The sequence below is a fragment of the Somniosus microcephalus genome, chromosome 4 (genome assembly GCF_052327205.1).
Source record: "Somniosus microcephalus isolate GS21.2 chromosome 4, FLI_Smic_1.0, whole genome shotgun sequence".
In the NCBI taxonomy this organism is placed as follows: domain Eukaryota; kingdom Metazoa; phylum Chordata; class Chondrichthyes; order Squaliformes; family Somniosidae; genus Somniosus; species Somniosus microcephalus.
The window spans coordinates 63,385,696-63,402,093 of NC_140990.1; the positions used below are offsets into that span (position 1 = coordinate 63,385,696).

Consider the following 16,398-nt stretch of genomic DNA (forward strand, 5'->3'; position numbering starts at 1 on the left):
CCCTGAGTGTGGGAAGGGATTCACTCAGTCATCTACCCTGCTGAATCACCAGCAAGTTCACACTGATGAGAGACCTTTTAAGTGCCTGGGCTGTGGGAAGTGCTATAAAAGTTCCAGGGAACTGATGTGCCATCAACGTGTTCACACTGACGAGAGACCATTCAGGTGCTCTCACTGCGGGACTGGGTTCAGGCAGTCATCTGACCTCATGGTACACCAGCGAGTTCACACTGGCGAGAGGACATTCACCTGCTCCGTGTGTGGGAAGGGATTCACTCGGTCATCCAACCTGCTGACACACCAGCGAGTTCACACTGGCGAGAGGCCATTCACCTGCTCCGTGTGTGGGAAGGGATTCACTCAGTCATCCACCCTGCTGGCACACCAGCGAGTTCACAAGTCACTGCAGGGGTTGGATTCTGCTGTTATTGCTGCTGTTAATCACATCCAGGACTGAACGATGTTCATTCTGACAGTTGGGATTTGTTTCTGCTGATGTTAATTGAAGTACGAAAATTGGAGAGAATATGACCCGGAGAAGCCTCCAGAATTATACAGATCTAGTTGGAACCAGTTGAATGTCAGTTGACAACATATACAGAACTAGCTAACCGCAATTTGCTTGTATTGCAGAAGTAGAATAGAATGTTCGGTAAAAGGGGAATTTGTGAGTCTGTGAAACCGCAGCAGCAACGGAACAAGAAAGCCTGTGCAGTAATGCACACTATAGGGCTATAAAGTGCTAACGCCGGCAACTATTGATAGATATATGTATGTGCTAATCAGAACCCAAGAGAAGGCAAGCTTGCATAATGAATCTGAGTTAGTAATGTTGCTAAGGTTAAAGGGAAAATATTGAGCAATGTAGAATTATAAGAGACGTCATTAGCCCACACTTCCGGATAAGGAAGAAATGTATTGTAATCTGATTGGATGAAATGTATTGGAATCTCATTGGATGAAATGTATTGTAATCTGATTGGATTCCCGGGGAGGGATGGCAGCCACGACTATGTACTAATATGTGTGTTTTATACTGCCTCGGCGGAGTCGGATTCAGACAGCGATCTGAAAGGTTCTCCCCAGGCCTGCGAGTAAAGACCATTTTGAACCGTAACTCCGAGTCTGTCATCTTTTCCTGGGATGGTGTGAGCGTCGACCTTGTATATCACTTGGTCCGCAAATCATTTACAACCGCACGGATTATAAATTTTTTGCCAGGGCCATGTCTGCCCACCTTGGCACTCTGCTGGCCCACATGATCCACCCCGACCAGTCCTACACGGTCCCGGGCCGGACTATCCACGATAATATCCATCTGTCTGGGAGCTGGTCCACCATTCCCAGAGGGCTGGTCTGTTGGTCGCCTTTCTTTCCCTGGATCAGGAGAAGGCATTCGACAGGGTGGATCACGAGTATCTCTTCGGAACTCTGCGCACATTCGGGTTCGGGACGCATTTCGTCGCCCGGATCCGACTTCTGTACGCCGCCGCGGAGTGTCTGATTAAAGTTAACGGGTATTTGGCGGCGCCCCTTCGCTTCGGGAGGGGGGTGCGTCAGGGATGCCGTCTGCATGGAGCCTTTCCTGCACCTCTTGTGGAAGAGGTTGACAGGACTGGCTCTGCAAGGGCTGGGCGTGGAGGTCGTCCTCTCGGCTTACGCCGATGACGTGCTCCTCATGGTCACGGATCCCGCTGACTTGCGGAGGATGCGAGAATGCCAGCAGATTTACTCAGACACATCCTCCACCAGGATCAACTGGGAGAAACGTTCTGGACTCCTGGTGGGCCAGTGGCGGGTGGACTCCCTGCCGGAGGAGTTCAGGCCCTTCGCCTGGAGCACCACGCACCTCCTCTACTTGGGAGTCTACCTCAGCCCCGCCGAGGACGCCTGGCCGGCAAACTGGCAAGAGCTGGAGGCCAAAGTCACCGCTCGCCTAGGACGCTGGACAGGACTGCTCCGAGTGTTGTCCTACAGGGGTCGAGCGCTGGTCATAAACCAGCTGGTGGCCGCCATGTTGTGGTACCGGTTGGTCACTTTGATCCCATCCCCTGCGTTTGTTACCAAGATGCAGAAGAAGCTCATCGACTTCTGGGACAAAGGAAGCACTGGGTCTCTGCCGCGGTTCTGAGTCTCCCGCTTAGGGAGGGCGGTCAGGCGCTGGTGTGCCTTCGCACCCGGGCGGCGACTTTCCGTCTTCGGACCCTGCAGAGATACCTGTACGTCGAGAATCCTCCTCGATGGTGTGCGCTGGTGACGTATTTCTTCCGCCAGCTGCACGGCCTCAACTATGACACGCAGCTCCTGTTTGTGGAATTGGGCCGTACGCGTGCCTACCTGCGGGAGTTGCCTGTCTTCTACCAGGAACTGCTATGGGTCTGGAACAGCGTCGCCTCCAGGCAGAGTTCTCCCCCGTCAGGAGTGGCGGCTCTCCTTCGGGAGCCGCTGCTCAGGAATCTGCACCTCCATGACCGCTGGATCGGGCGGTTGGCGGAGACCAGGGTCGGGGACCTGCTCGATGGCGGAGGAGTGGGCTGGATGGTCCCGGAGGAGCTGGCGCAGCGCCTGTCCTGGGCCAACATCCGGCTCGTGGCCAAAGCCATCGAGCCGCTGAAAGCTGGCACTGGGCCCCGACTCCCGTAGGTGTATCGAGGAGGCTCAGGCATGTGGGGTGATCCCGTCCGAACTGACCCCCGTTTGGACGGAATTCCTCATCGGCGCGCGGCCCCAAAACCCCTCTCGGGAACCGGCGCCTCACAGCTTGAGCCGTCTCAGGGAAATGCCCTCCATGCCTTTTAGTTCTGCGCAGAGCTGTTTCATAAGAACATAAGAAATAGGAGCAGGAGTAGGCCAATCGGCCCCTCGAGCCTGCTCCGCCATTCAATAAGATCATGGCTGATCTGATCCTAACCGCCAATCCACTATCACAGAACCATCTCCTGAATCTAACAGAATTAGACACACGAAATAGGAGCAGGATCAGGCTACACGGCCCCTGGGCCCGCTCCGCTACCCACAGGGCCATGTCCGATCCGAACCTAGACTCATGTCCAAATTCCTGCCCTCTCCCCGTAACCCTTAATTCCCTTTACTTCTAGGAAACTGTCTATTTCTGTTTTAAATTTATGTAATGATGTAGCTTCTACAGCTTTTTGGGGCAGCATATTCCATGGACCTACCACCCTCTGAGTGAAGTAGTTTCTCCTCATCTCAGTTTTGAAAGAGCAGCCCCTTATTCTAAGACTATGCCCCCTAGTTCTAGTTTCACCCATCATCGGGAACATCCTCCCCGCATCCACCCGATCCAACACCTTCACAATCTTATATGTTTCAATAAGATCGCCTCTCATTCTTCTGAACTCCAATGAGTAGAGTCCCAATCTACTCAACCTCTCCTCATATGTCCATCCCCTCATCCCCGGGATTAACTGAGTGAACCTTCTTTGTACTGACTCGAGAGCAAGTATGTCATTTCTTAAGTATGGACACCAAAACTGTACACAGTATTCCAGGTGCGGTCTCACCAATACCTTGTACAACTGCAGCAATACCTCCCTATTTTTATATTCTATCCCCCTAGCAATGAAAGCCAACATTCCATTGGCCTTCTTAATCGCTTGCTGCACCTGCATACTAACCTTTTGAGTTTCGTACACCAGGACCCCCAGATCCCTTTGTACTTCAGTACTTTCCAGTTTCTTGCCATTAAGATAATAACTTGCTCTATGATTTTTCCTGCCAAAGTGCATAACCTCACACTTTCCAGTATTGTATTCCATCTGCCAAATCTCTGCCCACTTACTTAGCCTGTCTATGTCCCCTTGCAGGTTTTTTATCTCCTCCTCACTCACTACTTTCCCTCCCATCTTAGTATCCTCTCCTGTTTCCTGTACGGGCTGCTCCTGCACACTCTCCACTTTGTCATCTTCACCTGCCGTCCGGACATGCCATCTTGCCATCCAGCGGAGGCGGAGGTCCCCAATGGGGGGCTCTCTACGCGGGAGTCCTCCCTTTATCTATTGGGGACTTGGCCTGGAGGGTGTTGCATGGAGCAGTCCCGTGCAATAAGATTTTAAGTAAGTTCACGGACTCCCAGGCTGTTTGCTATTTTTGCGGCCTGGAGGAGTCCGTGTTCCATGTTTATGTGGAATGTGAGAGGTTGCAGCCCATGTTCCATTATTTAAGGGGGCTGCTCCTCGATTTTTGGCTGCACTTCAGTCCCACGCTTCTGATCTACGGCCACCCAGTGCGGAGGGGAGTGGGCAGGTCGGAGGACCTCCTTGTAGGACTGCTCCTGGGCCTGGCCAAAGTGGCCATAAACAGGTCCAGGCAGCGGGCGGTCGAGGGGGTCATTCGGCCCGATTGCCTGCCTCTCTTCCGCGGCTATGTTCGCGCCCGGGTGGCCCTGGAAATGGAGCACGCGGTGTCTGCCGGCACACTCGAGGCCTTCCGAGACCGGTGGGCACCGCGGGGACTGGAGTGCATCATCACCCCGGCCAATGTGATTTTAATTTAATTTGATAAGTTTTAAAAATTAATCTAGTGTTTTTAAGCTTCTTTACAGTCCATTTGTTCGGCTGGGAGAGCGGGAGGCTCCGCTCGGCGATGCAGAGAGCCCTACAGATGGAGAAGAATGTCGACCAGAGTCTGCTGGATCTGCACAAACTTTCCACTGGGAGCGCCAACCCTCAACTGTGTGAATTCCTGGAGACCCACTATCTGGATGAACAAGTGGAGATGATCAAGAAGCTTGGAGACCACATCATTAACTTGAAGAGACTGGGACCCCTGCCTTGTAGGCATGAGGGCTTGTGACTTTGTACAAAGAGCCGAGATTTGAGCTGTGTGAATGTCATTTAAAAAAAAAAGGGAAAAAAAATTTTTTTTTTTGAATAAACATAAATAAATAAATAAACCCCGGGTGCGGCCCCATTATTAAAACACTCAACATTATCCGCTTCACAAACACCCGGGGTGGGCCTCAGGCCCCGAACAAGAGCCTCCGGGCCGGGTATTTGCCCCGAGTGGGGCGGCAGCTGCGGGGCTTTCTCCCGGTGACAGGCCTGGGGTAACGGCCGCCATCTTGAGAGGCTCAGGGGGCAGCAGGGCGCATGCGCGGCCCCCTTGGCCAGGAACCAGGAGGAGAGAATCTTGTCAATTTCTATCCTGGACTTTCAGTGATGGCTTTTGTAAACTCCTTTTACAGGCTGTGAGAAGGGCAGCATTTATACACTGCAAACTCAAACCAAACATCACATCAAGATCTGACAGAGTCACTCTATTCATCAGAACCTGAATATCATCGGCCTTTGAATGTGGAAGGAGAAATGTTTGTCTGTTCTGTCTGTGGGAAAAGATTTTAAACATCAGAGTGACTGGAAAAGCCCCGAGACACACACATGCGAGTGAGAGTGTTCCCGTGCACTGACTGGAAAGAGCTTTAACCAGTTACACAGCCTGAAAAACATCGCACCGTTCACAGCGGGGAGAAACCGTACACGTGTTGTGTGTGTGGACGAGGCTTCAACCGATCGTCCAACCTGGAGAGACACAAGGACACCTGCACCACGGAGAAACTGGAAATGTGGGGACTGTGGGAAGGGATTCAATTCCCCATCCCTGCTGGAATCTCATTATTACATTCACACCGGAGAGGCCGTTCACCTGCTCTGTGTGTGGGAAGGGATTCACTAAATCATCCGGCCTTGTGACACACCAGCGAATTCACACCGGGGAGAGGCCGTTCACCTGCTCTGTGTGTGGGAAGGGATTCACAGAGTTGTCTAAGCTCCAGACACACCAACTTGTTCACACTGATAAGAGACCTTTTCAGTGTTCTGACTGTGAAAACAAGTATAAAAGCAAAAATGATCTGCTGCCACACCAACGCACTCACACTGGGAAGAGGCCATTCACCTGCTCCGTGTGTGGGAAGAGATTCTCTTGGTCATCCAACCTGCTGAGACACCAACTTGTTCACAGTGACGAGAGACCTTTTAAATGTTCTGTCTGTGAGAAGACCTTTAAAAGCACAAGGGATCTGCTGACACACCAACGCACTCACACTGGGGAGAGGCCGATCACCTGCTCCGTGTGTGGGAAGAGATTCACCCGTTCATCCGACCAGCTAAAACAACAGCGAGTTCACACCAGGGAGACACCGTTCACCTGCTCCGTGTGTGGGAAGAGATTCACCCATTCATCCGACCAGCTAAAACACCAACGCACTCACACCGGGGAGAGGTCGTTCACCTGCTCCGTGTGTGGGAAGAGATTCACCCATTCATCCGACCGACTAAAACACCAACGCACTCACACCGGGGAGAGGCCATTCACCTGCTCCGTGTGTGGGAAGAGATTCACCCTTTCATCCGACCAGCTAAAACACCAGGGCATTCACATGTAACTGCAGGGGTTGGATTCTGCTGTTAATCACATCCAGGACTGAACCATGTTCACTCTAACAGTTGGGTTTCATTTCTGCTGATCTTAAACTCCAGCTCAGTTACAGGGGTTCTTATTATTCTGGATAAAACGTCTGGGGTTTTCCCTGCCAGCATAGGTCTAGAGGTGATTAACGTCTGACTCGCCGAACTGTCTGACAGTGAACCTAGTTTGGATCACCGCTTAATCTTCGATCTTCAGTGGAATACAAGCCGAATCCATGCAAACTGCTCATAATTTATCCCTTTTAGCCCCGGGATCATTCTGGTGAATCTGCGCTGCTCACTCTCCAAGGCCAATATATCCTTCCTGAGGGGCCGAGCCCAGATCTGAATCCAGAGCTCCAGATCGGGTCTAACCAGAGCTCTGCACAGCTGTAACATCACTTCCACCCCTTATTGGTTACTAGGTGCTGCTTGATGACTCTTTCCATCACTCTGATGATTGAGAGCAGGCTGACAGGACGGTAATTGGCCGGGTTGAATCTTCTACACTCCTCATTGACCAGGGCTGGTTGTCTACCTTGATGGTGATGGAGGAGTGAGGGCCACGAGTTTACAGGTTTTGGTGGAACACAATTCTGCTACTGCTGAGGACCCACAGCGCCTCATGGACACCCAGTTTTGAGTTGCTAGATCTGTTTTTAATCTATCCCACTTCGCATGGTGGTAGTGCCACACGATGCGATGGTGGGGATCCTCAGTCAGTATTTGGTCTCCACAAGGACGGTGTAGTGGTCACTCCGACCAATACTGTCATAAACAGACGCATCTGTGACAGGTAGATTGTTGAGGACGAGGTCAAGTAGGTTATTCCCGTGTGTTGGTTCTCTCACCAGCTGCCTGCGCTGAGAGTGTTTGTGATGGTTTAATGGTGGTCCCCATGACCCAGGGTGCCACAAGCCCTGCCCCTCACACACTCCGATTGGTTGGAGGACCAACCGCCCGCTCGGTCCTCCAGCCCCGCCCCGCTCTTCCTATTTGTCCAGAGCTCCCGTCAATCACCAGGGCAGTGTGAGCTGAGCATGCGCGGGCGATGGTGGCAACTGTGGGTGAGGCAGCAGGTGAAAGATGGGTGGAGGGAGCGGGTTAATAAACCCCGGGAGGACGCGGGCTGCTCACACCCCGAGTGCAGCCCCAGGCCCCATTATTAAAACACTCAACATTATCCGCTTTACAAGCACCCGGGGTGGGCCTCAGGCCCCGAACAAGAGCCTCCGGGCTGGGCGTTTGCCCCGAGCGGGGTGGCAGCTGCGGGGCTTTCTCCCGGTGACAGGCCTGGGGTAACGGCCGCCATCTTGAGAGGCTCAGGGGGCAGCAGGGCGCATGCGCGGCCCCCTTGGCCAGGAACCAGGAGGAGAGAATCTTGTCAATTTCTATCCTGGACTCACAGTGATGGCTTTTGTAAACTCCTTTTACAGGCTGTGAGAAGGGCAGCATTTACACACCGCAAACTCAAACCAAACATCACATCAAGATCTGACAGAGTCACTCCATTCATCAGGGCCTGAATATTATCGGCCTCTGAATGCGGAATCCAGATCTGTGGGAAAAGATTTCAAACATCAGTGTGACTGGAAAAGCACCGAGACACACACAGCCGAGTGAAAGTGTTCCAGTGCACTGACTGTGGAAAGAACTTTAACCAGTTACACAGCCTGAAAAAACATCGCACCATTCACAGTGGGGAGAAACCGTACGCGTGTTCTGTGTGTGGACGAGGCTTCAACTGATCGTCCAACCTGGAGAGACACAAGGACACCCGCACCATGGCGAAACCGTGGAAATGTGGGGATTGTGGGAAGGGATCCACTTACCCAACCCAGCTGGAAAATCATCAGCGCACTCACACTGGGGAGAGGCCGTTCACCTGCTCCGTGTGTGGGAAGGGATTCCCTCGGTCGTCCCACCTCCTGAGACACCAGTGAGTTCACAAGTGATTGCAGAGGTTGGATTCTGCTGCTTTTCCTGCTGTTAATCACATCCAGGACTGAACCATGTTTATTCAAACAATTGGAGTTTGTTTCTGCTGATGTTAATAACCCTATAACTGGGCTGTAGTTTAATATTCTGGATATATAGCTGATTGTGTTCTCGAGGCTGCAGTGTCCCTTTAACGACCGCTGTCTGTGATCTTTCCGCTTAATTCAGGAACTCTCATCAGAAATTAGTTAACAATAAAAATTATACATTTTACTTCAATCCTAAATTAATCTTTGGTACAATTCAGTGTCTGAAAGGTTCTGCTGATTATCATCTCCAATTAGAAAGTGCTGATTAATCCTCGCTGACAATTCTTACTGACTTGCACATTACACACAGTGGCACTTCCATTATCCACCAGAAAGAAGGGGAATGGGGATTGGTGGAAAATCGAGAGACCCAAATGTTGCCCCTCCGCCTGGTACAGCAATCCCCTCGGCACGGGAATGGAGACAAGTCTTATCCAAGTAACAGGCTGAGTTTAATCTTTCTGGGCCTGTGGGGTTGGTTTATATCAGACAGGAGGAGATTGGTGTCAGTGACTGTGGGGTTGGTTTATATCAGACAGGAGGAGATTGGTGTCAGTGACTGTGGGGTTGGTTTATATCAGACAGAAGGAGATTGGTGTTAGTGACTGTGGGGTTGGTTTATATCAGACAGAAGGAGATTGATGTCAGTGACTGTGGGGTTGGTTTATATCAGACAGGAGGAGATTGGTGTCAGTGAATGTGGGGTTGGTTTATATCAGACAGGAGGAGATTGGTGTCAGTGTCTGTGGGGTTGATTTATATCAGATAGGAGGAGATTGGTGTCAGTGAATGTGGGGTTGGTTTATATCAGACAGGAGGAGATTGGTGTCAGTGACTGGGGTTGGTTTATATCAGACAGGAGGAGATTGGTGCCCTTGAGAAGGTGGTGGTGAGCCACCTTCTTGAACCGCTGCAGTCCGTGCGGTGAAGATGCTCCCACAGCGCTGTTGGGGAGGGAGTTCCAGGATTTTGACCTAGCAACGATGAAGGATTGGCATATATTTCCATGTCTGGATGGTGTGTGACTTGCAGGGGAGCTTGGAGGTGGTGGTGTTCCCCTGCGCCTGCTGCCCTCGTCCCTCTCGGTGGTGGAGGTGGTGGGTTTTGGAGGTGCTGCCGAAGAAGCCTTGGTGAGTTGCTGCAGCGCCTCTTGTCGATCAGAGGGTCTCAACCGGGGTCGGTGAGAAGGTTTCAAGGGGTGGGCCCAGAAAATCTCTCCCTCTTTCATTCTTTCTCCCACAAGCAGCCCTCACACCGGGCGCCGGCTCAGTTCCCATTGAGCAGCCGTGGGGGAAGCGATGTGGGGTGCGATGGGGCCAAGGCTGCGGAAGCCGCACCTCGCTCGCTGCCAATTGGGTTGATCCAGATTCCCATCATCTCCATCCAGCCTGTTGCCCCCATCTCCCCCCTTCCCCCCTACAAATCCAGGCTGGGGTTTATTGGAGGGTGGGACCATTCCCAATCCCAGGAGCCCAGCCCGTTGAACACCTTCTCCCACTGGAACAGGAGCAGTGCGCAGGCGCAGTTTGCAGGACCCGCAGCTCCAGCCGCCGCTCGCCCTCACACCAGGCGGCGCCACTGAGCAGGACAGCCCGCGGCCCCGGGGATTAATCTCGTCAAACATCAATCAAAGGCCAGCAGCCAATCTGCTTGGCCCAAGTCCCGCCTCCAACCACCGTCCATTGTTGGGGTGAAATTCAAAGCACCGCGAGCGGGAGCTCAAACTGTCAATCAAAGTGGATAACCTCGCATTTATCCACGTTATATTGCATCTGCCATGCTTCTGCCCAATCACCCAACCTGTCCAAATCATACTGGAGTTTCTCGGCATCCTCCTCACAGCACACATGCCCACCCAGCTTTGTGTCATCTGCAAACTTGGAGATATTACATCTAGTTCCCGCGTCTAGATCATTAATATATACAGGTATTGTGAATAGCTGGGGTCCTAGGACCGATCCCACTAGTCACTGCCTGCCACTCGGAAAAAGACCCGTTTATTCCAACTCTTTGCTTCCTGTCTGCCAACCAGTTCTCCATCCAAGTCAGTACCTTGCCCACAATCCCATGTGCCTAATCTCTTATGCGGGACCTTATCGAAAGCCTTCTGAAAGTCCAAATACACCACATCTGCTGATTCTCCCTTATTTATTCTACCAGTTACAACCTCAAAAAATTCCAGTAGATTAGTCAAGCACGATTTACCTTTTGTAAATCCATATTGACATTGTCCAATCCTGTCACTGTTTTCCAAGTGCTCTGCTATTACATCTTTTATAATGGACTCTAGCATTTTCCCCACTACCGATGTCAGGCTTACCGGTCTATAATTCCCCGTTTTCTCCCTACCACCTGACAGTCCCGCCATCCCAGGAATCGATCTCGTTGAACCTTTGTTGCACTCCCTCTATGGCAAGTATATCCTTCCCTAGGTAAGGAGACCAAAATTGTACACAGTACTCCAGGTGTGGTCTCACCAAGGCCCTATATAATTGGAGTAAGACTTCTTTAGTCCTGTACTCAAATCCTCTTGTAATGTCAATCAACCATCAGCTAGAAGAGATCGCTGGTGAGACGAGTGAAGAAAGAAAGACTTGCATTTCTATAGCGCCTTTCACCACCACCAGACGACCCAAAGTGCTTTACAGCCAATGAAGTACTTTTGAAGTGTAGTCACTGTTATAATGTTGGAAACGCAGCAGTCAATTAGCGCAGAGCAAGCTCCCACAAACAGCAATGTGATAATGACCAGATAATCTATCTTTTTATGTTGATTGAGAGATAAACATTGGCTCGGAGACTGGGGATAACTGCCCTGCTCTTTCCCACATTACAACAGTGACTACTTCATTGCAGTACTTCATTGGCTGTAAAGCACTTCAAGACGTCTGCTGGTCATGAAAGGCACTATATAAATGCAAGTCTTTCTTTCTCGAAATAATGCCATGGGATCTTTTACATCCACCTGAGAGAGCAGGCGGGGCCTCAGTTTAACGTCTCATCCGAAAGATGGCACCTCCGACAGTGCCGCACTCCCTCAGCACTGCACTGGAGTGTCAGCCTGGATTTTGTGCTCAAGTCTCTGGAGTGGGACTTGAACCCACAACTTTCTGACTCAAAGGCAAGAGTGCTACCAACTGACAACTGGCTGACACTAAAGCACAAGTAGTTCTGATGAAAGGTCATTGACCTGAAATGTTAACTCTGTTTCTGTCTCCACAGATGCTGCCTGACCCGCTGAGTATTTCCAGCATTTTCTGTTTTTATTAAAGAAACGAGGGCGTGATTGCTGACAGGAAGAATGTTGGGTCGTCCTGCACATGCGCACCTCCCTGGCGGCTGAGGCAAAACACCGACTCACCCCCACCTGAGCCACGCACGCGTACCAGATGTTGCGACTTTGCATGCGCGCCATTAATCCTGGGCTCCACACGGGGCGAATCCTGCTCCTGTTTCCCTTCCTGTAACAGCACTGAGCTAAACCCAGCCCATAATGAGCAGGGCTCAGGGAGGCTGGTTGCTAGGCACTGCAGTGATGTCATAAAGCAGGGCCATTCAGCCCAGCTGGTCGTCTCCTTGTCCCTTTAAAGGTGGAGAGCCGGGACACCCTGTCTCCAAACACATCCCACCTGTTCATACTGAGAATCCCCGGGGAAGGCCCAAGGCCCAGAGTGTGGAACACAACCAAGGGGGAAAGAGGAGGAGAGAAGGGGAGGAAAATCAAGGAGTTGGGACTGAGGGACACCAAGCTTCAGTTTTAGAGCCTGTAGACTTCAGGAGGGGAAGAGTGAGTTCAGTAGTTTTAGGATCCAGGGAGAGAACAAGGTGCAGATGGGAAGACTGGTGTGGATTCCAGCACAGTGAGGATGTAGGGGGAGGGAGATTGTGTCGGGCCGTGTATTAGGGGTGTAGGAGGGACAAGAGAGAAAAGGTCAGAGGAGCAATTACTGCAGCAGTGCCCATAAATAGTGAGAGAGAGAGAAGGTGGGGGTTCGAGTGGACCAGGGACAGTCTGTTAAACTCTCTGTTTGCTGTGACCAGTTTTCCTTCGGTTAAAAATGGCCTCCTGTAGCCCAGTGACACAAACAGCCCATTAAACTCCACCAATGGCCTTTGGTCTGGTGAGGTCTCCCTTTGTGAAACATCGGCTGTTGTTAAAGCTTTTCATTCTGACACGCTCACACTGAGAAATGAGCTGCAGAACTGCCGACACCATCAGCTTTAAGGAGACGTTTCCCTTTGGAGATCGGATTGTCCATTGAGTTTGATTAAACTGATGTTAAAGTAACAAGGCTGCTTTGCCCCGTGACAATAACAGATAATCAGAATATTTCCCATAGGTTAAAATCCAATGTTACAGGGATTCACTGCCCTGGAGGGTTGAAGTGGACCCTGTGATATAATAGAATTTTCTGTCCTGTCAGACTTGGACATCTTGTAGATCCATCTTTTAACAAGTTGTGGGAACTCAGTTCTCAGATGGATTCCACTCAGTTTTTAACAAGTCCTCAATCAGCTCGTCGTATTGTCGAGATATCAAGGACTCGACACACTGCGTGTGTGAGAAACAAAGCTCATTTATTTGACATTGATACAGATTAAACTCCAGCCCCGTTATAGGGGTTACTAACATCAGCTGAAACAAACCCCAACTGTCAGAATGAACATGGTTCAGTCCTGGATGTGATTAACAGCAGCAATAACAGCAGAATCCAACCCCCGCAGTCACTTGTGAACTCGCTGGTGTGTCAGCAGGTGGGATGATAGACTGAATCCCTTCCCACACATGGAGCAGGTGAACGGTCTCTCCCCAGTGTGAACTCGCTGGTCTGTCAGCAAATACTTTGCACTTTCAAGAAGTCAAACAGGCGTTTCATTGCAGACAGGTCGCCATGGCAACACTGATAGGACATTCCACTGAATCGACTGGTTGGAAACTGTAATCAGATCAGGAGAAACAAGAGTTTGCCGTTATTAACCACAATATAAGCTTAAACCAGAGCGAGTAATACATTAGATTATAATGTGTGATGAAAGGTTCTGACAGAAGGTCTGTGACCTGAACTGTTAACTCTGTTTCTCTCTCCACAGACGCTGCCTGACCTGCTGAGGATTTCCAGCATTTTCTCTCTTTATTTCAGATTTTCAGCATCCGCAGTATTTTGCTTTTGTAATTGGATGGATCTTTCAGAGAGCCGCACAGGCATGATGGGCCGAATGGCCTCCTTCTGTGCGGTATCATTCTAGGATTCTGTGAAGTGTTGCTTAATGCAATTTAAGAAGCATCAAAGGGTTTGTGTCAGAATTTAACTGAGTATCGAGCCAACATGTCCAGGTTATGTAAACTGGGCCTGTTCACACTGGAAAGAGAAGGTCGAAAGGTGATAGGATTGCTGTTTTTAGGATTCTAAAGGGACTGGATAATGTAGAGCACGACAAGTTATTTCACCCTGTCCAGAACAGTAGAACCAGAGGACATGGCCTGTGCTTGAAGGGGGTAAATTCAAATCCAATCTGTGGAAACAATATTTCAGTGAGTGAGTGGTCAATCTCTGGGACAGGCTCCCTAGGAAGACGCTGGAAGCATTTAGTGTTGATTCATTCAAATGTAAATTGGACCGATTTCATTCATAGAATAAGATTTTGGGACACAGTGTGTGAGTAATTTGAGACATGACGTGTGGTCAGTGTAGAATGCTCGGGAGGAAGAGGTGACTTTGGTCCGATGGCTCCTAAAGCTCTCCACCACTGGGGTTTTCCTCACCTCATGTCTGGGTCTGTTGTAGACACATTGATAGAGATTGATCGCTGTGATTAGTCAACAACTCCATTATCATTGTATCATGGGACTCCCAGGATTGTAGAAGGCCAATTAGATCAGAACCGAAATAATCCAGAGTAAGAAAGGAGAAACGGCCCAAAAATGGAGCAGTCAGCAACAGGACATCAATTAGACTCCTCGTATCATGGAGTCAGCACAGACTTAACACAAAGTGTGTTTGAAACAAAGCTCATTTATTTGACAATTTTCCAGAATATTAATCTCCAGCCCAGTTATAGGGTTATAAACATCAGCAGTAACAAACCCCAACTGTCAGAATCATCCTGGTTCAGTCCTGGATGTGATTAACAGCAGCAATAACAGCGGAATCCAACCTCTGCAGTCGGTCGTGAACTCGCTGGTGGATGACTGGGTGAATCCCTTCCCACACACGGAGCAGGTGAACGCCCTCTCCCCGGTGTGAACTCGCTGGTGTGTCAGCAGGTTGGATGAATCACTGAATCCCTTCCCACACATGGAGCAGGTGAATGGCCACTCCCCAGTGTGAACAGATTGGTGTGCCAGCAGGTTGTAGGAATCTGTGAATCCCTTCCCACACGTGGAGCAGGTGAATGGCCTCTCTCCAGTGTGATCTTGCTGGTGTGTCAGCAGGTAGGATGAATCAGTAAATCTTCTCCCACATACGGAGCAGGTGAACGGCCTCTCCCCAGTGTGAGTGCATTGGTGTTTCAGCAGACCACTTGTGCTTTTAAAGCTCTTCTCACAGTCAGAACATTCAGAAGGTCTCTCATCAGTGTGAACATGTCGGTGTTCGGTGAGGTGGGATGACTGAGTGAATCCGTTCCCCCACACAGAGCAGGTGAATGGCCTCTCCCCAGTGTGAATGCGGTGGTGTCTCAACAGGTGGGATGATCGGGTGAATCCCTTCCCACACACGGAGCAGATGAATGGCCTTTCCCCAGTGTGGGTGCGTAGGTGTGTCAATAAATCCTTTTGACTTTTAAAGCTCTTCTCACAGTCAGAACAATTAAAAGGTTTGTTATCAGAGTGAACAAGATGATGTGTCAGAAGGTGAGATGACTGAGTGAATCCTTTCCCACACATGGAGCAGGTGAACGGCCTCTCCCTAGTGTGAACTCATTGGTGTGTCAACAGATCCTTTGTGCTTTTAAAGCTCTTCTCACAGTCAGAACATTTAAAAGGTCTCTTATCAGTGTGAACTCGCTGGTGTGTCAGGAGGGTTGATAAAGCAGTAAATCCCTTCCCACATTCAATGCAGGTGAACAGTTGCTCTCCAGTATGAACTCGCTGGTGTGTATAGAGGCTGGATGACTGAGTGAATCCCTTCCCACACACGGTGCAGGTAAACGGCCTCTCCCCAGTGTGAGTGCGTCGATGAGTTTCCAGCTCAGATGGGTAATTGAATCCCTTCCCACAGTCCCCAAATTTCCATGGTTTCTCCATGGTGCAGGTGTCCTTGTGTCTCTCCAGGTTGGACGATCAGTTGAAGCCTCATCCACACACACAACACATGTACAGTTTCTCCCCGCTGTAAATGGGGTGATATTTTTCAGGCTGTGTAACTGGTTAAAGCTCTTTCCTCAGTCAGTGCCCTGGAACACTCTCACTCGGGTGTGTGTATCTCGGTGCTTTTCCAGTCACACTGATGTTTGAAATCTTTTCGCACAGACAGAACAGACAAACATTTCTCCTTCCACATTCAAAGACCGATGATATTCGGGTCCTGATGAATGGAGTGACTCTGTCAGATCTTGATGTGATGTTTGGTATGAGTTTGCGGTGTGTAAATGTTGCCCTTCTCACAGCTTGTAAAAGGAGTTTACAAAAGCCAGCACTGTGACTCCAGGATAGAAATTGATAAGATTCTCTCCTCCTGGTTCCTGGCCAAGGGGGCCGCGCATGCGCCCTGCTGCCCCTGAGCCTCTCAAGATGGCGGCCGTTACACCGGGCCGGTCACCGGGAGAAAGCCCCGCAGCTGCCGCCCCGCTTGGGGCAAATGCACAGCCCGGAGGCTCTTGTTCGGGGCCTGAGGCCCACCCTGGGCGTTTATAAAGCATCTTCGCCAGTTCTATTGCTCCCCTGCACTCCGCCACCTCCTCCCCGCTCCGGAATCTTCTATTTCATCTATTTCATTTCCTGT

At 50.5% G+C, this 16,398-nt stretch overlaps 1 protein-coding gene and 1 pseudogene across 1 annotated transcript in view; one reads left to right on the forward strand and one right to left on the reverse strand.

Moving 5' to 3' along the window:
• LOC147119053 (uncharacterized) overlaps positions 1–6,583 on the forward strand; it is an 81,748-nt gene extending 75,165 nt beyond the window's left edge. The window contains exons 7-8 of the mRNA XM_085984021.1: positions 112–451; positions 5,654–6,583. Coding sequence (XP_085840147.1) covers positions 112–451; positions 5,654–6,406 — 1,093 coding nt within the window. The 3' untranslated portion in view covers positions 6,407–6,583. The remainder of the gene's footprint in view (positions 1–111; positions 452–5,653) is intronic.
• A 6,543-nt stretch (positions 6,584–13,126) lies between these two features.
• Positions 13,127–15,701, reverse strand: LOC147119057 (uncharacterized; annotated as a pseudogene).
• Positions 15,702–16,398: the final 697 nt, after the last annotated feature.